The sequence below is a fragment of the Poecilia formosa genome, unplaced genomic scaffold (assembly GCF_000485575.1).
Source record: "Poecilia formosa unplaced genomic scaffold, Poecilia_formosa-5.1.2 Scaffold13, whole genome shotgun sequence".
Taxonomy (NCBI): domain Eukaryota; kingdom Metazoa; phylum Chordata; class Actinopteri; order Cyprinodontiformes; family Poeciliidae; genus Poecilia; species Poecilia formosa.
Genome location: NW_006799952.1, coordinates 3,056,623 through 3,073,751, shown reverse-complemented (window position 1 = coordinate 3,073,751; position 17,129 = coordinate 3,056,623). Strand labels below are relative to the sequence as shown.

The 17,129-nt window shown below is 40.2% G+C and overlaps 1 protein-coding gene across 9 annotated transcripts in view; it reads left to right on the top strand.

Moving 5' to 3' along the window:
• Positions 1–17,129, top strand: part of frmd4a (FERM domain containing 4A) — a 113,763-nt gene that overhangs the window by 47,128 nt on the left and 49,506 nt on the right. For 2 of the 9 annotated variants that reach the window (XM_016668123.1, XM_016668131.1), the window contains exon 1: positions 10,067–10,642. The exons of 5 other annotated variants lie outside the window; for them this stretch is intronic. In XM_016668123.1, the coding sequence (XP_016523609.1) occupies positions 10,475–10,642 (168 nt within the window). In that variant the 5' untranslated portion in view covers positions 10,067–10,474. Of the gene's footprint in view, positions 1–10,066; positions 10,643–17,129 lie in introns of those variants that run through there. 2 more of the 9 variants (XM_007545650.2, XM_016668124.1) reach the window with 1 other exon arrangement.

Genomic DNA, 17,129 nt, shown 5'->3' with positions numbered 1-17,129 from the left:
GTTTCTGCTGTAGAAGAGAAGCTTCAGTGTTCAGGGGCTTTTTGTGTGTCTGGTGGGCGTGCTCTAAAGGCCAAAGATAATAGTTAAGCTTAGATACGGAATGTGCATTCACGGTTACCCTTTATGTCAGTTTCAAAAGACAGGTTGCAACGTGCAGTGGCTTTAGCTCTTTAGAAAACGTGTTTACTCCAGCAGAGAGCTAACTATGAGTGAGGAGAAGAAAAGTTTGCAGCTGTATGAGCGTGTTACCCCCAAAAAGGGTTCATTCTGTGATGCACACTAGTGCTCTTTCATGTTGTAAAAGCTGGTATTAAGTGAATCATAGTTAAATAGGGCTTGCGTCCAGGTGATGAGCGATTCGGGCTTAAGTTATACCAGACAGCTAGCTCTAAATCATGAGGTGCCTGGAGGATCAAGCAGAGAAGAACAGTGCCTTTCTTTTGTAATCCAAGTCTCTTGATGTATTGTAATGTGAGTTTGTTCATGTTTGAAGAAGTTCTGACTCCAACTAGCATTTTGAGGTCTGCAGCGTTTCACTTTGTGGTTCTTTGAGTGCACACAAAGAATACAGTGGTACACACAAGAGCACACACACACACACTGTACATGTGATTATAAAATTTACTTTCATTTTAATAAGCACAGACTCGCATTCCCCTAACTTGCCTGCTTTCCTTCTTTGACACAAACGGCACTAAAACAGTTATTCATCCATGAGCTGTGCTAAAGTAAGTCAAGTTTAATACATAAATTATTCTTTTTTTTCTAAGACTTACTGGTGAAGGAAGGACTAATGATTTGAACAAATCTGACCACAAATTTGATTGAAGTTGATTATTCTGTTTGATTCAATTGCATTTTCCATTTTAATGCAACTCAGCTTGTGCCTATAATGTTGTTAAAATATCAGCATTTATAAATTAATTAATGATGCAAAAAAAATAAAAATGTTTGAAATTCTAATTTGCATAAAAACAATACACACTGAGTGTCTTCACCATCTGTGGCAGCAGTTTACCTGAACAGTGATGGTCAACAATCCAAACAGTGAGCTGGTGCAGGAGGTTACAAACTCTTTTACCATTGCAAGTGTGTGAACAGAAGATCGTTTGCAATTCTTTCAATTTTTTTAATCAAAAAGGAAAAACAAAAAAAAAAAAAAATAAAAAAGAAAAAAAAAGTAAAGTTATGTAAAACACTTTATAATGTATGTGCTACATTTATTAACAAGAATAAATGTTTGCTTAGAGAGTCGAGCTGACAAAAACTGTCCAGAAATCACTTACTCTAATTGATCACCAAATAAAATGCGACACAAATGACCAGAAACAGAAATTGGACAGATCAGTACAATTGCATTGACAAGGTCACTGTTTGCACTGTTGAGAAATCTGCTTTCCAATTACACTTTTAGCTGAATCTAAGGCAAATGTTTCCATGACGGACATTAACAGTGATCTTGTCTACAGTTTAGTTTTTATAACGTGAAGCCGCACACTTCAGTAAATTCCTTAATCTTAATAACTGCTGACTTTTCTACTGCATATTTGGATTAACTAGAGTAATAGATTCAAGATGTTTATGAGAGAACAATAATGCTTGAAACAAATTCGGCTGTACTGCAAATGGTTCAACATTTTTGAATGCTGGTGCTGCAGTCGCTCTATTGAATATCGTCCACTCTGTCCAGTCATGTCACCTTAATGACCAGTCGGAACTGCTCAACATTTGAGTTGAGTAGCAGTAGCCATTGGCAATCACCTTAATTAAAAGAGAAAAGCAGATCTCCACATACTGAGAGGAAGGGTCTCCGTTGCTCTTTCACTGATTGCATTCCCTTTTTCTGCCTCCTATTATTCTTGTAACCAGCTGTGTGCTGACAGGTTGAAGACTTGGGTTATTTGCAATGATTTACATAAATATGTTTCTTTTTGTTTTTGTGCCAGAAATGAAACTATGTTCTAGGAAGTATTTGCTTTATAAACGGTAAACACTCAACTGACTATCTATATATTTTTAAATCGGCTCACACATGAAGCAAATTGTCCAATATATTGATAAAGAGGTTCTTTCTTTGTTCTGCAGTGGCAAATAGCCTATGTGCTATGATGCACCATTCTGAGAGACAAGGAGGCACTATGTCTTTACTGAGTCACTTGAATACTTTCACTTTTATGCTTCACTTCAGCTTTGTCCTGCTCTGACTTGTCATGTTTGGTAACTTTGTTCGTTTTTGCCTAATCTCTGCCAATCTCGGACATGTCCAAGTGCAATATGAGCAGTTTGTGGAGTGTTAAGTTGTGTGTATATTACAACTTAACATGTATGTAATGTATGTATGTCTTTCTGTAAAGCAGTTGACTTGGCAGTGTGGGTGGTTGTGATGGAAACATTAAACTCCAAGCTTCTCGATCATCAAATTAAGCCTTGTTTTTCATGTCCTTGAGCATTTTTCTATGAACATGCATGACGTTTTTCTCGGTGCTCATCCCTCTGGCTAAATACTTTGCTCTATCTCTCTAGCTTATTGGCATCTACTAACTTGTTCAAACAACATTTAAAACCAAATCTTCAAGATTGTTTTTATCTCCCAGACTGCAGGGAGAAATACTGTGTTTGTCTTGTTATTTTGCTAATTCAAATAAATTGCCTCATGTTTCGGTCAGCATAGTTTGTGGTGGATGTTGGCTTCAAGAGATTTAATTGAGTTTTACATGCTCTGAAGAGCAACATTGTTCATAGTAGAGCTACGACACACTTCAGAAAAACATAGTTACCTCTGACTATAAGAGATTACCATCATTTTATTCCCCACATCATATTTTACAAAGCATCTTTTCAGCTTACATTTCATAAAATGTTCTTCAATCTCAAAGCCATTCATTTTTTTATGTGAAGTTATTATAATCAATAGCTCTCTTATATCACTTTAAAGCAAATATATGTATACTATGTACTATGTATAAAGTCAGATTTTTTTTTAGTTCAGTTTAGAAAAGACAACAAAAACACACCTGAAGTCGGAATCCCCACTGGAAAAGGGGTCACCAATCAACTCTGAGTTCACTAATCAAAAGGCTGAATATAGTCAGTGTTGCAGTTATAAACTATTCATTAGCCAAGCTGACGTTTGCGTTGAATTATGCCAGGGTTGCACAAAGTTTTGTACAATTACGACGCTTTTGTGTTCATCTATTGGACTAATCCAGTCGGAAGCCCCTGATAGCGTTACTCTAGAGTAGTAACAGGGCACAACACCATTTGTCACTCATTGATTGAACCAGCGGACTGGCTGGGTGTGGATGGCACAGCATCTCCAATGAAGCATCATTTGGACCAGTTCTGATCCACAAAACGCATTGTGTTAAATGAACTGGCAGGATTGGACAAATTCCAAGCTATGTGTGTGATTACTAGAGTAATACATTTCCTCAGTAAATATTTGCAGTGGTTGATGAAATTATAAACTTAAACAGCCCTGAGAAGTGATCTCTGACCTTGCTTTACTCTTCATTTCAGGACTAATTTCCTCCTATGACACCTTATCACTTCTTCCTGATCCTGACGTTAAGGAATGCACTCACACAAAAGTAAACAAACTGGCTGCTAGCTGGCAGGCGTCCACTGCTCCCAGAATTTACGTACGCTCCTACAAATTTGCAATATTTTCACAAAATCTCTCGCTGTAAAAAAGCATAGCTATTCCTTTAATTTTGCAGCATACAGACATTCAAGTAAAACTCTAACAAAAGTGACTTAACATCAACAAATATAGTGTTACATAATAATTCAGCATTATAATAAACCTGACAAAATGGTCGCAGCTCTATGACTAACCCATGTTACATAAACTCAAGCAGGACATTTGTCGACTACAGACTACAGACAAGGACTTTTCAGAACCTTTAAGTAAGAGTGGCAACAGAAGAGTTAAAAGTGCTTAGATATTGTACTTGAAAAGCCCTAAGTGTTTAATACATTGACAAATTGTGCAGTTAGTGTTGACAGTTTAAAACAGCTCCTTTTAAGGGGGATGTTTTGTGTTTAGATTGCCTTTGAGCAGTTAGAATTAGGATTATCTCCCGCCTTTGTTATCCTGGTATCATGTTAAGCGTCTCAACTCTCTTTTTTGGGCAAATTAAGCTGAAAACAAAACAAACAAAGGGAAGCGGGGCTGCGATTAAGTCAGGCATGTGTGTTTTTATGTGCGTGTTTTTGTGTTGGTTTAAATTTTAGGATCAACTGCTCTCCATGGAAACATGTTGTTGTCAGGGCACCGAAGTAGCGGCATTGAGGGTAGAAAGGTGGGAGTTCCTCGCATACACATGTTTACGAGGCTCCCTTTTAGCTGGACAAATGCAGCAGACAAATGTGATTTAGCATTATCCAGAAGCAGACAGACAGGTGATGAGGCAGGAATACCAATCAATCCTTGTTACCTTAAAACGTATTTTCTGCACCAGTCGCAGAGAAGGTCAGCGCTGGACTCCGGCAATCCGTGGGTCAAGCCACTGATGTTATTGTCTCGACATTAGTCAGAATGCATCGAAGCTCCTGTAAAGTTAATGTGTCAGCTAACGCTCTGCGACAACGAGCTGCATAAGTTTAGGTTTAATTTATTTATCGCTCTCCCCACCCCCGTTAGTGTGGATCAGTTTCGAGCTGTTGGCCCTGCAGCTCTGCTTTGCCTTGCTACAGTATTGATTTCCTGGGATTTCAAAATGCCCGCAGGACTGTAGATGAGGGCCGTGGTCAGTCGGTCCAATTAAAAACAAAAAGAGAAGGCGGAGAGATTGTGGAGGAGAGAAAGAGAAACACCTCCTGAAGGTCTTGTACCACACCCTGTTTGCCATGAAAAGGGACCCCCCTTTTCTCCCCAAGGCTCAGAGGAAGGAATGTTATTGAGTCAGTGAGGGCAAAAAAAGAGGGGGGAATGGGATAGCGGGGACTCTCACCCTCTTGTCTTTCATCACTGTGAGGTAATGTTAATTCCCCCCCCATCCAAAACCAGCCCACAGACCTATAGGGACATGACACAGCTGCGTGCAAGTTCAAAGTAAACCCAAATGCTGCTCTAATAAATGTGGAGATGATCTCCTACTGACTGTGGGCACAGGCTGAAGGCGGTGAACTGCTGATAATGTGTTTTCTCTATGTAGACAGACTGCCAGCAGGGTAGCCATGGTGAGGTAGGACTCTTGTGTCCACTGCCAAAACATCCCCCAATGGATGGATGGATGGATGGATGGATGGATGGATGGATGGACGGACGGATGGATGGACGGATGGCTGTTTTTGTGTGTTCTCAGTCACTGTCACCTTCATGCAGAGCTCAGAACAATCCCATCATTATCTCTGCTTTTATGTCCTCACACATGACAGCATGGGATCCTCTGAGCAAGAAGCCAAAAAAATTCGAAAGAGGAGAATTTGACGGGTTGATGGGAAAGAATCTGAATTCCATCTGTCCCGAAACAGGATGTGGAGAACCCGAAATGTTCCTTAAATATCCCCGGCACAATCTGTGCCCTTTGTTCCACAGAGATAACATGTCTCTGTGAGAACGAAGGCACTGTCTGTGACTCACCCACATGAAGGAGTTTATTCATAGTTGGAGTGTGTGTCAATCCTGCAATGACAGTGTACGGGGGATAAGAAAGAATAGGTGGAGAGGGGTGTCTGAAGAAAAAAAATATATTTTTATAAAGATTGCTCAGACTCAGCTGAAGATGGTGGAGGCAGCAGGAGTGTGTGCGTGCGCACGCGTGTGTGTGTGTGTGTGTGTATGGAGGGAACTGATTGGGTGACAAAGAGAAACAGAGCGGGGAAACGGTTGCAGTCTGTTGTTTTCCAGTGGGTGTACTGCAGTAACACGGTAATCCTCATTAATATTTATCTGCCAGGCAAAGTGGAGAGAATGATTAGCTCGTGAGGGAGAGTTTGCGTACGTCCGTGCAAGCATTTTCCTGAGTGAACCCCCTTCTGGGCGTGCTTGTGTTATATTAAAGACTGAAACACATAAACTAGGTCATCTCTGACACTTTGGAGGCAAACAACTCCCAATTCTTCAAAGGTTTTATGTCACCATGGGTGTGCTTTCTTACTCAAATTACTACAACCTGAAGGCGGTAGAAAATATTTCCTAAAAAATAAACACACAGAGTCCCCCCCTCCCCCGCCCCGCTGTCATGTTTCTCTTCAGCTGCATTATGTCATCGATTTCCCTGCTTGCACCTCTAATACGATCACATTTAACAAGACTGATTGGAATTGAATTTCAGCCCTGGCTCCGTGTCACTTGCAATCTTTCTTTACTTGACAGCTAACACGGCGTGGGCTGAGAACAAACTTATAACAAATTAAACCTGGTCAAGCCGGAGCCGTGCTGTCGCAGATAAAAGAAAGACAACTGTTCTGGTGGATGTGTGCATCTCTGCTGATAATTTTCTGTGTAGATGACCCATTTCCCTCTGCCGCTCTCCGGCGTTCGCCCCCCGTCTCTGACTCTCCTGCACTCCAGTGTAGCATGCATGAGTGGAGATCAGAGCAGGAGGAAGATTGAGAGATAGGGAAAGACGAGAGGGCCAGATTAAAGAGGCAAAGAGAGAGACAGAGAGAGAGAGCACGGCAACGTAGGAGGCACGGGGAGATTACACGGTGAAAGTTAGCTCCTGGTTCTCCTGTGTCCTGTTTGTCATTCATCATAAAAGTCCAGATGTCACTGCTGTGTAACCCTGTACAATATGTTGCATGTTTTAAATACCATTCTGACTGTTTAATTGAAAAGAAAATATATGTAGTCAGGATTTCAAATTATTTTTCATTCAAACAAGAAATTTATCTCTAATTGGAGAATATGTTGATAAAATTTTAAAAAAGTACTTCCAAGGACAAGAAAACAAAACAAAGCAACAGACTCAATAAATCCAATTAATTTATCCAACTTCCATAAATAAACAACTCAAGACAAAAAAAAAAAAAACTAAACAAAAATAAAAACCAAACAAAGTATAGCGATAAAGCACAGACCATACTTATTACTAAATGGAGAGCAGCTGGTCTGTTATTGGACAGTGTGCATCAGTTTCTTCAGCTCATGTGCAAAACTTACTAAAATATTCCAGCTTCTGTGTTCTGAATATCCTCAACTGGTCTTCAAACTGACATTAACTGTGTTCCCATCAACAATTTTTTATGTGCATTTTGAAGTATTATAATGCCACTTTTTAACGTGTTTGTTAAAGACAAAATTGATTTCTGTCAGCCACAACACTGGGCCATTCTAAAGCCCCAAATAGTTGCCTCCTGCTCTTCATTTTGTTTCTATGGTCATAGTCAGTCAGCTGACACGCTGTCGCTTTAAGTCCCAGCCCTGTTTTGACCTTTCCCAGGATTCAGCAGGACACTGTAAACACATAAAATCATGGGAACGTTGCACTATCATGCCTAAGCCCTCGTCTCCCTCCCCATCAGGGCAAATATTTACACCCTATTGTAAATTATAGCAGCCCAAAAGCATCTCCAGTCAAGGCCCGCTTCATTTTGGAAAATTCACACCGTAGGGTTAGGTCACATTCCTCATAGGCTTCTCAAGACCCTAGTGATGGTGCAACAGAAAACAAGCCCCTAGGTGGTTAAATAAAAACATTAACTTTATAATTCTTTAAAATACACTGAAAAATATGAAGGAACCAAAAAAAACAAAAAAAAACATCTAAAGCTATGTAGAGTCAGACTGGGTTTTATGAAAGAGCAAAAAATTACTTTATGGTACATTTAAAATGAAATCTCTATTTATAAAATCTTTCCTATAATACTATAGCAGAAGAGATAAAAATAAATTCATTGTTTGTCTTTTCTTTTTCTTATTTTAAAGGTTACAGCTGAAATAAAATAGATCCTACTGGCTTTCAGGACACGAATCCTGAGTTTGAACTCAGCTCTCAGTATTTCAGCCTTTTCACCACTCATAAAACAGAAACCATTTATAATTCAGGACATATTTTTTTAGCTGCACCATCAAGTCAGAGTTTACAACAGACTGGGAACAAATTTCACACATTACACAGGACCACCGATGTTCTGAGCACAGATTGTATATTGGGGTTTGTATTGCCTCCATGTGGCCATTGTTGCAAATTGGTGTGTGTAAGCTCATTTCTGTCCCAATAAACACAGTAATTATATAAGCCTTTTTCTCATGGCTGAGATAATATACTTTCCTATTAAATAGGTCAGATGAGGATATTCAGTTCTGGGAATACTGACTGAGAGGGGAAGAAAAAACAAGTCCATTTTATGTTGCAAACATCCTGACGAAACTCCCAGTGCTGTCAGAAGCAACATGTTCTTGTGTTTGAGACTGGTAAGACATTGTTTGGGATTTTTTTTTTTTTCCATTCGGCCTGCGTGAAGGGTTATGTTAAAATAGTTATACCTTTAAACATTTAAAATTCTCATAGATCTGTTGAAGTACTACAGCCTGAGCCACTCCTGTTACGCTAGCGCCTTCATATGCTTGAGCAATGCGTTTCTCCTTGTCATCATTGAAAAACGATTATTCAGACGTTCCAAAAGCATGGTATCTATTAAATCACACGTTGCACTTGCAAGAAAGAAAAACGGTCTTGGACTCCAGGCTGCAAATCAAAATATCTTAACACATAGACCAGCTGTGTCTGTGTTGAAACAACAGTGGTCTGTCTCATCAGCTTGGATGGCGACACATTTGGCAGTACTGGACTCATTCGATATGTGTCCCCTGCTGACCGCCATCATGCACTCCAGCAGCAAATTCTGCACAGTTTTGAAATGCCATTAAAAACAGCAGCAGTTTCCAGGTGCTCCTCAAATACTCCATGTACTGAGGCTAGAAAACCCACTAAGCCACAGAAAACACCAGAGCCCTCATCTTCATCTTTTTATTGCATGGCTAACACAAACACTCCACAGAACTTCACAAGGCTTGTAAGATGGGCAAGAATGTGACACTTTCAGCTCACCTGATCATTCTGCTGCCAAAGTGCTAGCCTATAACTTTAATCCAACAATGTGGCCACATTTACCTGCCCAAACTTTGAAAAATTTCACACAATTGTCAATATGGATCTTGGACGACCAGTGTCTCTACACCCTTTTGAAAAGGTGGTCCATACTGGTGGCTCCTTCTGTTCTCCAGGCTGTGTTATCTTTGTTACCATCAAAGTAAAACAAAATTTAGGGGAAGCAGCTTAAGGCACTTACAACCTCACAGTTTACCGGTCATAGCAACTGTGAAAATCCTTGAAAATATGCCCCTGGTGAAGAAACTGTTCGATATTTAATTTTGGTCTTGGTTTTCTTCATCGCCTAAACGATAAAATCAAAATTTGTTTGATGATACTATTGAGTTTCTCCAAGCATCATCTAGATTGACATTAAATGTGATTATGTGCACAATTACTGTTCAGACGTAACTGTATGACGTAATTATGTGGGTAGAGGTCGCCCTCTGGAACCTAAAAGTAATGTGTTTCTGTGTTTGAAAGGTGACAATAAATTGCATTAAAGTCATTCAGAAGGTCTGGGGTGATGAGGACTTTGACCTCTGCTGTCCATAAAGGGTGGGACTTTGCAGCGCAGGGTGTTACACTGACTGGACAATGACACTCCTCTTGAGTTGCTTGTTGCCCAGTGAACGAAACACGCATGCATAAAATCCTAATAGAATACTCTAATACTTGTAGCACTAACGCAAAACATAATCAAAAAGATGAAATAATGTGGATACTTTTTCAAAGACACTGTATGCCTGAGCTTGAAAATTTGTGAGTCCAATTGCGAATGTGTGTCACCATCGTAGTCTGAGAATGATGAACAAACAGTTATTGTCCAGTTGGAGCAGGTGCGTGAGAGGTGTTCAGCTTGTAAGCACATCCCTTTGCTCTGGAAAACAAACACCGTGAGAGAGAAAGTGAGAGGACCGCTCGCTCTCTGCAGTTTGACGGAGTGCATGTCACTTTAAAACCAAGTGCCCGTCAGAGAAAAACTGAGCGAGGAACCGCACTTCCTTAGTGGGAATGTTTGTGTTTGTGGCGGTGAGGCCAACGGGCAAAAGCTGCTTTGCTTCAGTTTAAGGAAGAAAGAAGAGAAAGAGGAGAGAGACAGCAATGACCACTAACTGTGTGAGACTGGGACTGTGGGAATAACTGGGTTTGACCTTGAGGACACATCAAATAATTCCCAGGGAGACGGAAGACCAAGAAGGACAGAGATGACCAGTATTAATTTTGTTTCTAGGGTGGACGGAAAGACTATCTACTGGAGTTAAATGGCACCAGGAGGACACTGAAAACTGCTGTTACACTTATTTCATTGCCTGGTCCTCAGTGTATTTTACTTTGAGTTGCTCGCCTGAGAAAATAAAGCTCTGATATCTGGATTCCTCTCTGCCATAAACTCATCGTGTCATAAATGTCGCAGAGTTAGTTTGACAATGGAGGCTGTTTTATTGGGTCTAGACGACATGGTCTGTACGCGTCGAGGTCTGCTGTGGACTCTCACCTCCACAGCTGTCCAGCGAGTTTGTGTGCATGCCAGGAATCTTCCGGGGGCCCTGCATCTATTTCATGCACACAGATGTGTTTCAAGACCTCTTTACCAGGTAAATACCTCCAATACACAAGAAACATGGGCTTCCTCGTGGTTTCAAGTTGGCATCTCTCAGTACCCATCCACTGCCAATACATTTTTAATCAGTTTTCTCTTGGAAAGTGGTAAAATGACGATTACATTTGCTACAGTGGCACCTGGAAAACAAACTATTATTAATAGATGATGTGTCATTCTTGAGTGTCAATACTTGAGACAGAAGAAAACAGCAACAGAGGAATCAGAAAACTGAAGGCTAAGTTTATTCTTCAAGAAACTTGAAGAAATCAAACTTGGTTTGACTGAAGGACAGAGCCGGTTTCGAACTGTTTTTACTTGTGTCCATCTGCAACCCTGGAATCAGCTTTTGCTTTGCAAATACTGTCTGTAGAGTTCTTTTGTTGTTTGGCTAACAGGAAGTTGTGTTACCAGGCTCTTCATAAAGGAGCTTGTAACCAAGCTGTTAAGCTTGAATGTGTAACTATGGTGGTTAAAACAGTAGATACTTAACAATTGCATGGTTTTCTTGCCCGAAGTTCTTCTCCTCCCTGAAAACTTTGGATTCTTATTTTGCCTGTTTTCCTAAGTTTCTTCATAGCTTTTTCATTATTCTAATTTCATTTCTTGGAGTGACAATGTCTCCTAGTTTTTAGTTATTTCAAGCTATGATTCAGCAAAATGGCTGATCAGCATTCACTTCAGCATGTTCAAATCGGTACTTGCTGCTTTCATGGAGCAATTAGTATTCCCTGGGCATCCTAGCTGCCCTCTATGCAGATGGCACCACTAGAACAAACCCAGCAGACTGAGAGAGAGGCACTCTCTGGGTCTGTGTGAGGACAAGGTTGCACTGCTTTGGTCAGTCTGGTCATTAGAACATAAAGTTTAACCAGACATCTCAATACATCATGTATAAAAATACATATTTTTTCCCCACTGCCTGACATCAAATCACACCAAACTTGTTATACAAATTTGTTGTTTGGTCAGTTAGAATTACTTAAATTATTTATTTTCAGTAAATGCAAGAATAATAGAAGATTTTTCTCTTTTTTCAATTCATTTGGTTGGTGTTTGAAGGAATTTTGAACATCAGCTCAGGTATGCAGGCCTACATTTCTTTACATGTTTTCTTTGGAACTGGGATCAGGGCTTGGTCATGGCTACTCAAAAAACACTGACTTCATTGTCCTTCAGTCACTTTCTGGCAAGATACTTTTGGTCATCAGAGACCCATTGGTGCCAAAATCTTAACCTTCAGGCTTACGACTAAAATATGATGCTTGGGTATTTACAAATAATGTCTATTTCACATAATACCATCTGCTTTGTTAATTGTGCCAGACCCTCCTGTAGCAAAACATCCACACAACAGGATTCTGTCACCCCTATATTTCACAGTTGGTTTGACGTCCTCAGGCTAGGGAGCTTATCCCTTACACTTCCAAATCTTCCAATTGTCATTTCATCCAAATATTTTAATTTTAGTTCTATCAGACCACTGGACATGTCTTTGAAGGTCTTTGTCTTCCTTGCTGAGTGACCTTTCAGTCCACATTAGTACAGGACATGCTAACCAAAAAAACCTGAAGTTGAACCTAATTTAATGTCAAACAGTGAGGGAAAAAAATTGATTCTGTGCACAGTGTTTGTACATGTCTGGTTTCAACTGTACATGCACTCTAAGATAAACACACTCACACACGCACCCCCACCATGTGTGCTTTCCTGCTTTTTTCCTATGCATTCTTCTTTGCTCTCGAGAGAGGAGTAGCTGAGTTGTTGTTTTGACTTTTGCGTTTAAATGTGGTCCGATGTAGCTCCTTAGACTAAGCGTCCTGAGGGAGGAGAACACAATCAGAGGAAGCTGCAATTATTTTAAACATCATCCTTAGTTAACACCCCCTCCTACTTTAGAGACACGGCCAATCGGTAAATCGGCTCCCAGCTGCTCTTTTTGGAGTAATTCCACTGAAGCGTTTTGACAAGTTACCCGCCTTTAATACAGAGAGATATATTCCAAGGTGGAGCGATTAATAGTGAAAAAAGTTGCATAGGTGGAGAGGGAGGGGGTCAATGCGTCAGGAAACAGGATGGAGATCCTCCTGCCTTCTATATAACAGTTAATGAGAAACACAGCCTTACAAAATCAAGACACACAGGAGAGACAGACTGACATAAACTGAGAGGAGTTTAACTTTGTCAATTTTCACTCTCTGTCTTCTTCTCTTGTTCCTTTGAAGTGATCAAAGTCTTTCCATATTTGTCGTAATTCCTCCCAACAACAAACTTTCTGTTTTTCCTTCCTAAATTCTTTCACTTTTTTAGTCCAGACTGCCAGATAAATCCATCTCCGGCATCCAAGTAGCCCAGTCCATGTCCCTGGTCAAGATATTTTACTACACCTAAGGGTGTGCGTTACACCTGCAGTGCTTTGCATCTTTGTGTGAAGCAGCATCCCGTGTGATGAAGCTGCAGTGCTACACCAACCAGCAGATTTGTACCATTTGTAAAATGTTATTTGTTCGCACAGACATGCACTTATTTCCCTTTTGAGAGCTCAGCCGTGTGTTTACACTTTCATACATCAGACTGAGTAATATTGACTCAACAGCCTCCAGTCACACATTTTCCTCTTGTGTTGTGACCCTGTAAAGAGGGTTAGGACCAGCAGGCGTGCCAGGACGGTGTTCTGCTGTGCTGTGCTAGACAATGTCTCTAGGTACTTATTTGTCATTTCTCGTGTTGTTTAGACTCACACTGATCTCAGCTGTGTTCATTGTATCTGTCCTTTGTCTCGCTCCCTCCCCTTCTCCTTGCAACGCACCCCCCACAACCCACAGTCCCAAAGGAAGGATATCCTGCAAGCAGCAAGTGCAAGAACTATAACAAACACAGGTGGTTGGGCTTCCTTTGACTTGCAAGGATCATATTTACAGTGTCTGGCAAAAGTATTCATATACGTTAATACATTTTTGTCAGGTTGCATGCTCCAACCTCTATTCAATTTTTGAGACAGAGCAACACAACGTAGGGCATCATTTTAAAATGGAAGAAGGATACAAAGCTTTTTTTTTTGTTTTGTTTTTTTTGGTTAAACATTTTGGACCTTTTATGCTGATACACAGACAAAGAAGTTGAACAAGGTGCTATGAAGATAAATGGAGATAAATAATGAACAATCTTTCAGGAACACCTTGTACAAGCTGCAATTTTTAGCAACATGCAGACAACTGGTTTAGATCAATAGACTGGTCCAGTCAAATGTCAGACCTAAACATAACTTGTGCTAAGACTAGACAATTAATGGTAACAAATGCTCCTCCAGTCTGGCAGAGCTGGAGCTATTTTGCAAAGAAGATTTGCAAATCAATTCAAACTGGTGAAAGACTTGCAGCTGCAACTGATTCTAAGCAAAACATGAAAAACCATGTGGGATTTTTTTTCCATTTGACAGTTATGTACTACTTTGTGTTGGTCTAAAACATAAAACATGAAGTTTGTGAATGTACTTAAATAGATGAAAAAGTGTGAATACCTTTGTAAGGTGCCGTACCTCAACATGTTATCTTCCAGCTTACATGACCAACATCTGCATTATTTTGTTCTTAATAAATTGAAGTGACGTGAACAAGCTCTAGAGGGTTCGTCATCCCCTTTTTAAAAAAAAAACTCAACAAGATAAACATCCTACTTACACTCATTTATTTCCTGTCACAACAATTACTAATAAGAAGAGCTGGCAGGAAGCTGGTTCTCCTAGAGGCCAAACAACAAACTTTGAGCCTATCTGTTTCCTAGCAACGGTACCCCAGTGGAAAGTTTTATACATATTTAAAGTCTCAAATCATGTCCCACTGATCATGCATATTCATTATTCCCTGCCGCTTGCTTGTAGGCTGGCCTGCATGACGTGCACATTGAAAAGCAGGCCAGTTAACTCCCACTGAACTCATCTGGTCTGGTTTCCTTTGAGAACAGCTCTGTCATAAATCATATTCCAAATCCCATTGATGTGCGCCACTACGATACAAACCAGAGACAAACAGACACTAAGCATCTGAGTTGCTCAATTTTTCTTCTGTCATGGTCTCAGCTCACTTGTAGCTGTTCAATTAAGTCCTTTGTTTTGTGGTCTGGCGAGCTCTGGGCTCTCAGTCAAACCACGGTGGGTTTTTCTCTAAGCAAGTGGATTTCTTTAATGTTGGGTGGTTGTCAGCAACCTTTACTCAGTTATTTTTATGTAGTCCATCTGCCTCTCATGTTCACTTTATCATTCCTTTGTTCTCATATTCCACTGAAGCAATGGCCAGTAAATGCCCCAGTGAGAGGTAAGTATATACCCAGAATGGGGGAATCTGTGTTAATTCCCAGCTTTCCTCTGTTTTTTTTTTCCATGCTTCCCATCCAAGTAACTGTTGGACGAAGAATGACACTGAACTTGTGACTTCCTACTGAGGCATTTTGATCGTTACTGCCGTCTCCCAGCAGTCTTTACTCGCCCTGCCAGAGTCATGATCTGAATGTGAGAAAATTTTTTCCCAGAACCAGCAGTGGGAACTTTTCAAAAGGGAGGCCATTTCCCTCTGCTTTGTTTATTTTATCTGCAATTTTCTAATTTGTTGGCAACTACCTTGAGGCATGTTTGTGTTTGATATCCTTGCACATACAGACACACATACATGCCTGAAGCCCAGCTGATGGTTAAAGCCGTTTACAGTGTCCCCCCGGGGATACGGCTCTATTTGCATAGTTTGTCTGAAAAATATTTCCACTGGTCCATTCCCAGATTTATCACATGTTTAGTGTGTGAGTGTAATTGTGAGAGATCGTGTGTGAAATTGAAGCCAAGGTTTACTGGCATCTGAAAACAGGGTAAAGAAAATGTCTCCTGTGGAGATTCCTCAAAAGCTAAATCGTGCGCTTTACTTTTTACAGGCCACTCAATAAATCATAAATTGTGATCAAACATTAATCTTTCATACATATTTTGTTGATATGAACTTGTTTTATGAATAGCCTGCCGATTTACAGCATCTCAGCATTTTAAATATTAAAGCAGCAGCAGCCCTTCAGTATAAATAGCTCACTGAGTCAACATAGTGGCTTCGTACTGTAAGCTTCTTAGTCATCACAGACTTTAATTTCTCTGGCAATGTGACAGTTTGTCAGATTGCTTGATGAGATGGCAACTCGTTTGATTAATTGCATGCTTGTGCACTTAAATCCATGGTGTGCAACCAGAATCAGACTTCTCATTCTCCAAGTTTACTTTCTCTCTACAAATTTCTTCAAAATTTTTACATAAGAATACCCTATTATGACTATGTGTAAGAAGTTTTTGAGTATCATTTATAAGTAGAAAACCAAGAAATTACATTTACACAACGAGTGCAGTCTACACAGACTGCACTGTCCTTTCGCTGGAGTGGTATACAACCAGACTTTACAGAGCATCCAAATTTCCGCATTTGTCTCTGCTTGACTTGAACTAGTCCCGTACTTTCAACCACTAGAATAAACATGTATAACCTTGCTCAGGTATTACTGAACCAGACTTTTTGTGTGCCGTGTTTGTTTTGAATCTGCTGTTTAAACAGGGATGACCAATGACGTCAAATTTGGTGTCAAATTTGGCGGACCTGTGCAATGAGCACTGAAGCTCTTGCAGTCTGCAGCCAGAAACCATGTTTGATTCTGTTCGCATTTTAACATGATTTATTTGATTCACTATAAACCAGGTTAACATTGAGCAGCCTAGATGGTACATCTGGCAGGCACCCGTTTAAATCTTCTAAGCGTGTCTCAATCTTAGCCAAAGTGAATATAATATGAGGTTTCTTGAGGGTGGTCATCTCCTGTTGAATGATCTGATAGATTTAACTATGGCGTTATTTGTGGGGATGTAAGAGCTTACAATGTTTTAAGTTCAGAGGTTAGGGACTCAGTGTAGAATGGTAATCCCAGAGGATTACCAAGGGAATCTGGTAAATATCTGAGGAAATCCCTCTGAGGGACTCCCAGATCCTTTATTTCATTTGATATCATGTCCTCCAATGTTGGGTCTATGTGTGTTTGCCAAGTAGAAGTTTGGTCGGCTTTGAAAGATTGGGCAGCAAATTTTGGTATCTACATCTATAGGTCAGAAAAACACAATATGTACATGTGCACATTTGTCAAAACCTGTGTAAGTTAAACATTTATTCATAATTTTAAGCTTTAAATAAACAGTTTGAAAAATGACAACCTGAAATGCATAAGAATATAAAAAAAGTCAACCCCCTTCACATCTGCAACTGTGATTGATGGATTGTGTGTTTTTATTTACTGAGCTGACATTTTCTACCTATACCTTCAGACTCTGGCTCTCCTCGAGGCCAAATGGCCAAATGGAAGATATTTAATACCCTTACTGGTGACGAGATTCCCCTTAGACTGGAGAAATTGCGCCCACACTCGCACAGAGAACACACACAGCTGCCAAAGGCTCTCCCTGCAGA